This window comes from Amborella trichopoda, chromosome 6 (assembly GCF_054954075.1).
Source record: "Amborella trichopoda isolate Santa Cruz 75 chromosome 6, AtrichopodaSantaCruz75HAP2 v2.0, whole genome shotgun sequence".
Lineage (NCBI taxonomy): Eukaryota > Viridiplantae > Streptophyta > Magnoliopsida > Amborellales > Amborellaceae > Amborella > Amborella trichopoda.
This window is the reverse complement of record NC_142341.1, coordinates 5933772-5941591: the sequence shown is the minus strand read 5'-3', so window position 1 is coordinate 5941591 and position 7820 is coordinate 5933772. Positions and strand designations below refer to the sequence as shown.

At 34.5% G+C, this 7820-nt stretch overlaps 1 protein-coding gene across 1 annotated transcript; it reads left to right on the top strand.

Moving 5' to 3' along the window:
• Positions 1 to 972: 972 nt before the first annotated feature.
• JAZ10 (jasmonate-zim-domain protein 10) lies at positions 973 to 4478 on the top strand. The gene is made up of 6 exons (XM_006844439.4): positions 973 to 1507; positions 1634 to 1793; positions 1935 to 2022; positions 2305 to 2443; positions 2850 to 2907; positions 4149 to 4478. The coding sequence occupies exons 1-6, from the start codon at positions 1375 to 1377 to the stop codon at positions 4222 to 4224; spliced, it is 654 nt and encodes a 217-aa protein (XP_006844502.1). The 5' UTR covers positions 973 to 1374; the 3' UTR covers positions 4225 to 4478.
• Positions 4479 to 7820: the final 3342 nt, after the last annotated feature.

Here is a 7820-nt window from a genome sequence, read left to right as displayed (position 1 = left end):
CAATCTACAAGCATTATTTTATTAAGCCTATAGAGAATAACAATCAAAGATTTTTTTCTATTATATTTAGCATATGTGTTGAGAATGTTATATCTTCAAATTTGGGGTCCGGAAAAATACTCCTAGGTGAGATTTTACAAGAGGGAATAAATTAACAGTGTACTCCTTTGGGTGTATGAAATAATTGAACTTTTCCTTTTCGATAGGGACTCGTCACTATTTTCGCAATGCATTCTTTCCGGTTTCTACAATCACTTCCCCGCCTCAAAGAATCACAACCGTTTTAAGCTTCAACTACTTTTCCCTGGATATTAATTAAAAGTTCGAGGACATTCTAGTCATTTCTCTCAAACCCACGAGGACCAAAACTCCTCATTGAACAAACTCCTCCTTTCCCAATTATTATATTCCCAAAATAGCCACACAACACCTACACGTAGAGACCAGCCTGCTTGATTCTCCCAAATCCCAAAAGATATCATCGCCGTCGAATCTTACACGTGTCGATCAGGGTTCGCGTTAGGTTCATAGCCGATGCACCTAAGACACGAAACGCTCACTCCTCTGCCTGGTTCAATTCCAGATCGACACGTAGCCCTAACGCCTCACTAACTTCCGTCATCTACAATAAGAGCACGTGCTTCGGTTGCTTGGCCGACAGGCACGGCGGTGCGTCGTCGTCAAAGAAAGACACGTTCCCGGCCATCTACAATAAGAGCACGTGACAAAAACTACGAGTTGGCACGTGCCTTAGCGACTTTTGCGCGTGCGCAATTCGAAGTAGTGGTCTTCGCGTGTTTTGGCGCACGTGCTTTTGATTGGAATTCAAAGGGCTGGGCTCATGGCCTTCCCTCCTGCGTGATCCTTGCTTTTTGTACAGCTGTTGAGGGCGCGGAAGACGTGCGAATCAGAGACACTGTCCTTTATTTCTCCTTTTAAAAACCTCGTTTCCGTTTTCATTTTCGTATTGCTTTGCTCTTTCTCCTCTTTGTTTCTTAAATACCGGGACTTAGGGTTAGGGTTTCTTATTCACTCTGGAACTTTGTGAACTTTGGCTCTCCTTGAATAGGAGATTTCTTTCGGACCTTTCGTTCTCTCTGAAAATAAGAGTTCGAGATCTTGGGTTTTCGTATTTGAAGTCTTAATCGAGAAAGCTGCTTTTGTTTCTGCATTTCGATTACGGAATTGGGTTTTTTGCGTGCTTAAAGTTCGAAGGTTTTGGCTCTTTGGTTGTTGATAAGGTTATGGTAGAGGGAGGCATCTCTGCAGATTTATGCGAATACCAGGAGGGGCTTCCCATAAGGAGTTGGGGCTTTTCTATCCTCTTTGGTACAGAGAAATTAGGATCTAGAGTCTTCAGAAACTAAGGGAGCAATGTCGAAAGGTGCGGTGGAATTGGACTTCTTTAAGATGGAAATGGAAAGTGCCCCTAAATCGGGGCCGGAAAACCTAAATACGGCAAATTCCGGCCAGGTGAACCCCATTGAACGCCAAAGAATTGTTCGAGGTTAGTAATAATTCATCGTCTCCTAGATTTCAAGTTTCTTTTACAGGTCCCTAATGGATATGCTTTGAGAATCTTATTTTTGGATCTTTTATTCCCTTTTCTGAGACCCAATTTTTTGTGCTGTAGGTATTCAAAACACTATATCAAAGATAAACCCCCAGATGTTGAAGTCGGTTATATCTCAGAGGAATGAGAGCTTTTCTCGCCAAAATAGCCTCAAAATCGCGCAGGAAAATGATCATTTTCCTGCTCAGTCTGGCTTGCCTGTGTTCCAACCCACCTCAAGGTATTCTAACGATCTTTTTTACCTAAACAAACGAAGTACATGTTTTTATGCATTTTCTGGATGTTATTCTTTGATCTATATTTTGTAGTTTGCTTATTTTGGTTGAGGACTTAATGGCAAGTGTTTTGGTATATTGACCAGGTCTTCTCTGGAGAACTCCTCTGGAGCGGCCCCATTGACGATTTTCTACAATGGAACTGTTACAGTTTTCGATCTGCCGTCTGATAAAGTGAGTCCCTTTCTTCGTTTCTCCATTGTTTGAATATGGGAAATATGTTATTCGGTTTAAATGTTTATTGGGTATGTGTAATTATGGAAATTGCCCATTTTCTCCCCTCTTTTGGTATGTTGCTGCTGATTTTTTTTTTTTTGTAAAACCAAGCTTTCACCAATATGTGGTACTACGGGTCGCATTACTGAATAATGAACTATGGGTTTTTTTTTTTAGTTTTTTAAGATTTATTTATTTATTTTTTTTCCTGCTAAAAATACGTATGTATTTGTTTTTCAGGCGGAGAAGATTATGAAGCTTGCAGAGAACGGTAACCCCACGGGATTCGGACACGTGGCATTTTCTATGCAATCTGGGCGGTCCGTCTTCCCTGTGAGTCGCACTGATGAACAACAGCTCCTGGAGAACCTTGGCGGAGGTAAAAATCTCTCTCTCTCTCTCTCTCTCGCTCTCTCTCTCTCTCTCCGCATTTTGTTTTAGTTTTTTAATTTTTAATGAGCTTCTATCTGAAATCGAAGCTCTCTTTTTTTTTATACCTTCTATTCATTTCCTTTGTTCTCCATTTTTTCCTGAACTGGACCCTGCAAGGATGAAGCTTGTTTTTAACCCATTTATTCTCCGCTCTCTTTGTTTTTGTTTCTTTTATTTCTCCATAAATGGCAACGGCTTCTTGTTTGTTTTTTTGTGTCTCGATAATGGAAACTGTGTTTCTACTTTCTCTCTAGCGGCTTCTCGTTCCTTTTTGTGTATTTTTCTTTTTCGATAAATGGAAACTGTGATTCTCTCTCTCTTACACCGAAGTTCGTGTTTGTGTTGTTGTGCAGATTTACCTATTGCGAGAAAGAAGTCGTTGCAGAGGTTTCTGGAGAAGCGCAAGGAGAGGTAATATCTTTTGGCCGGTTGTGATTTTTCGGACTTCGGTAGCCATGATATTTTCTTTTTTTTTTTTTTCTGTTTTATGCTATTTCTCGTCAATTCTCTTATAAGAGCTTACATGTGAATAAAATAATGAGTTTAAGACGTACCCAAAAAATAATGAGTTAAATAGGTTTGAGAAAGGAATGTAGCTCAATTGGTTAAGAGAAACCACCATGTTCCGGAACCTATACCCGTTTTAAAACATTGGTTTTATCCCAAGTTTAGGTGGATTTCCGTTCTTATTATCTGTAAAAGATAGCCAAAATGTGTTCTTACCATATTTTTCCATGGAGTACAAGCTTTTTGTTAAGCGATGCTAAGTTTCTCTTAAATTTTTTTTTTTTTTTTTCCAAGTTTTCATGGAATTTTCTGGGTTTGTTCTCAAAAGAGAAACATGTGGATTCCGTTTTTTGAAAACCTGAATTGGATTTTGATTTATGATGATACCCATCTTAATGGAGCAAAATAAGTGACCGTAATTTGTGCTGGGGGACCGTAAATAGTTGGGAAGAAGAAGATGATAATACCCGTTGGGAAGCAAATAAAAACAAAAAATACCCAAAATATATGACGAGAAGAATAAACAATTACAAGCACAAGTTAGGAGCATTCCATTAAGAAAATAAATAGAGAAAAGCTAAATGATAATGGCAGAAGCAGTGTTTTAAAATATGGAGATATCGTATCGAGATTGCTGAACTGGACGGGAAAGGGTTGGGACCAAACCGTTTACAAGCCAGCCTGGTTCCTCCTTGACGCAAACCCCCCAACCCCCCTCCCCAGATTAAAAAAAGGATATATTTTATCTTTCTTTTTTTTTTTCTAGCTTAGCTTGTATTTCTTCTAAATTTCTATCATATAAATGCCTAGTTTTATTTTATTTTATTTATTTATTTAATATTTTTGGATCACCGATTCAGATCTATCCTAACTTGATCTGGATCGCTCAAACCAACAATCGATACGGCTGTTTGGATGCGGCTGTTTGGATGACGGATCAGTCCGATCGTGATTTAAAAAACTGTGAGACTAAAATTGAGATCCATTTTATTTAAACAATTCATGAAGATCTGGAAATTTTTTTTTTTACTTTTTTGGCCAAAAGTGGAAACCCACCTAATTTGGATGAGGAGGTTGATATGGTTTAAATTTTTTGAGTTATTAAGACGTACTGGTAAAATTTGTTGTTGGATGCATTTTTACAGGATGGTAACTTTGGGGCCTTACGCGAGGGCGTCAGAGTCAAGTGAGAAGAATTTAATGGAGGCTGCTCAAGCATGACAGATAATAATATAGAAGAAGAAACAAATAAAAGAAACATGGAACGTCTCCTGCTAACATGACCCACCAATGCCTTATTATTCCCCATTACCCTATTAATATATTTTATATCTCATGATATGTCTGTATCGAAGTGAATTTCACGTTTTGTGGTTCTTAGTTGACATACTCTTTGTATAATGTTTCTTAAGATTTGTCGGTATTATGCGGTACGCGTTTTCCGATATATTAGATGAATTAATTATTCTATGAAACTCTTTTTGGAATTTTTTTCGTTACATGTTTTGAAGATGTCCAAAAACGCGCGACTCTTTTTCATTAAATGAATTAGGGTTGGACCATCATTGTGTGGACATTAAATTTGTGTGATAAAATTAACCTAGTCATTTCATGTTTCTAGGGTGTGTTTTGGCGCCTTAGGTATAGGGTACTTGGGTTGCAGGCAAGTTGTTTTTCTAATAATGGACTTCTTTCGGAACAGTGTGAGTTACAAGTTTGATGGTCGGTTTGAGTTATATAAGTTTGATCTGCTAAATTGGCTTGGTGGATTATTGATGTCTTGGTTTGGCTGGTTTGTTTTAGAGTAAAAATTTATTTTAACAAAGATATAAAAACTTGTTTTTGCAAATCGATCAAAGTTAGTGTTCATCGGTTTTAATGAGTCAAACAAAGTAAGATATTTTTTTTTAAAAAAAAAATGTAAGTCTTTTAAATTTTTATTAATATTATTTTAATACTAATAATGATTTTTTAGGATCCTTTTTTATTTATGTGTGTAGGATCTCAAAGAGTTACCATTAATTTTGGCACGGATCTTTGAAAAAAAGTTCACATGGGTTTGAAGTTAATTTTTTTAAAGATTTGTGTCGAATTTAATGGTGATTATTAGGGGTTCTATACGTATAGGTAGAAGAGGATCTTATAGGATCATTTCTTTTTTTTTAATATTGGATGGAGTTTATATAAAGCTTATGCTTTATGAAAACAATATAAAGCTTCAACTCAAATCCTTGTCCAGAAATTACTTTTGGCAATGGAAATTATTTTTGGCAACGGAAATCTCGTACTCTGGTTCTAAAATCAATTTTCAATACTAACAATAAAATTTGAAAGTAAAAAAATGTATACTTATTACAAAATCTATAAACACATTTATTTTTAAGGTGAAATGAATCGTATAAATAATTTGTTATCATATACATTATTTTTAAAGCTTGAAATCATAATGTTTGATAAGGATCATAAAGTTCAAGCCAAGATGATCTATATAAACATTTTCCAATGTTGAACTACAACTTATGATGAGATATGAGGTGAGGCTGCATCCCTATCAAACTATTTTCCTTAAAAAAATCTGATAAACAAATTGAACTAGGAATAACATTGGTTTTGATTGTTCCATAAATTAGGTAGCTGATCCTATCTTGACAACGTTCATGGGAAAGAGAAGTACGCCAATTCATAGCAAAAGTTTTCAAAGTTTTCACCATGGGACGATAGGATTGTAGGACTAAGTTGACGGGAAAGAGAAGTACGCCACTTAATTGCGAATTAAAGTTTTCATGGTTATCTCCATGGGATGGTAGGATTCTAGGGCTAATTCATCTCGGCTAGTTTGGTCTAATGTTCACGTGTTTCGAGTTTTTGCCCAACTAGTTATAATTAGTTAGAGTCAATGGTTTAAAAAACGTATCGGTGACCCGGATCGGGCACCCAAAAAATCGATCCGGATTGACGATTCGGATCGAAAATCGGGTGAATCGGTCAGAATAAAACTTAAAAAAATTTCAAAAAAATTATTAAAAATTATTATAAATATTATTTTTTAAGAATTCAATAAGAAATGAGCGTACTTTATTAAGAATTTTCATGTTTTTGATTGAATATGCGAATATTGATATGTTCTTTCCCTACATGAACCGCCATTCAGCATTTAATTTACATCACACAAAAGGATAAACATAGAATTATCATGGAATAAGTATATCAACATACATGGACTACAATAAAGCATAAAATTAGTAACATATGATCTAAAAATAAAATGATAGACGACGTTATTGTTCTTTTTGGTCAGGCTGGTGCCATTGATTGAATTCGTTTAACAATTCATTGATTCGATCTAAAAACGAATCATCGATATTAGCAGGCGTCTGACTATTCTCAAATCCCTGAGTGTTAGTGTTTTGTTGTGTTCCAAATCCAAAATCCCCAAAGCTTATCCATCATTCATGCTCACCTGCACTGTCGTGCTCATCCCTACACTGTTGCTGTTGGGACTCGATATGTGAATAATATGGCTGGGATAGGGTGGCCTCAGAATCATCATCTCTCTCATTTTGTCTTTGAATAATATGGATTAAAAAAAAAAATTAACAAATTTTCAAAAAAATCGAACATGGATTAAAAAAAAAAATCACAAATTTTCAAAAAATTCTATCATGGCTTAAAAAAAAAATTCGATCATGGATTAAAAAAAAAAAATCACAAATTTTCAAAAAATTCTATCATGGATTACAAAAAAAAATTCGATCATGGATTAAAAAAAAAAATCACAAATTTTCAAAAAATTCGATCTTGGATTACATAAAATTCGATCATGGATTACAAAAAATTCGATCATGGATTACAAAAAAAAAAAAAACATAAAAAAACAAAAAATTCCATCGTGGATTACAAAAAAAGAAAAAAACAATTCGATCATGGATTACAAAAATTTCAATCATGGATTACAAAAAATTCTATCATGGGTTACAAAAAAAAAAAAAAACAAAAAATTCGATCATGGATTACAAGAAAAAAAAACAAACATTTCGATCATGGATTACAAAAAATTCGATCATGGATTACAAAAAATTCTGTCATGGATTACAAAAAATTCGATCATGGATTACATAAAATTCGATCATGGATTACATAAAATTCGATCATGGATTACAAAAAAAAACAAAAAAAAAAAACAAAAACTTTGATCGTGGATTACAAAAAAAGAAAAAAACAATTCGATCATGGATTACAAAAAATTCAATCATGGATTATAAAAAACCTCTATCATGGGTTACAAAAAATTCGATCATGGATTACAAAAAAAAAACAAACATTTCGATCATGGATTACAAAAAAGAAAACAAACATTTCGATCATGGATTATAAAACATTCGATCATGGATTACAGCAAATTCTATCATGGGTTACAAAAAAAAAAAAAAAAAAAACATAAAATTCAATCATGGATTACAAGAAAAAAAAACAAACATTTCGATCATGGATTACAAAAAATCGATCATGGATTACAAAAAATTCTATCATGGGTTACAAAAAAAAAAAAAAACAAAAAATTCGATCATGGATTACAAAAACAAAAAAAAAAAAATTCGATCATGGATTACAAAAAAATCGATCAAGTATTACAAAAAATCTATCATGAATTACAAATAAAAAAAAAAAAAAAAAATCTGTACGGGACTCGCCGATTCACTGTACGGAATCGCCGATTCCGTATAGTGAAATCAGTGAGTCACTGTGCAAAATCGTCCGATTCTCTCTAGAACCGGACGATTCCCGTTTTTTTCACCGATTCGATCCGTCCATGGCGA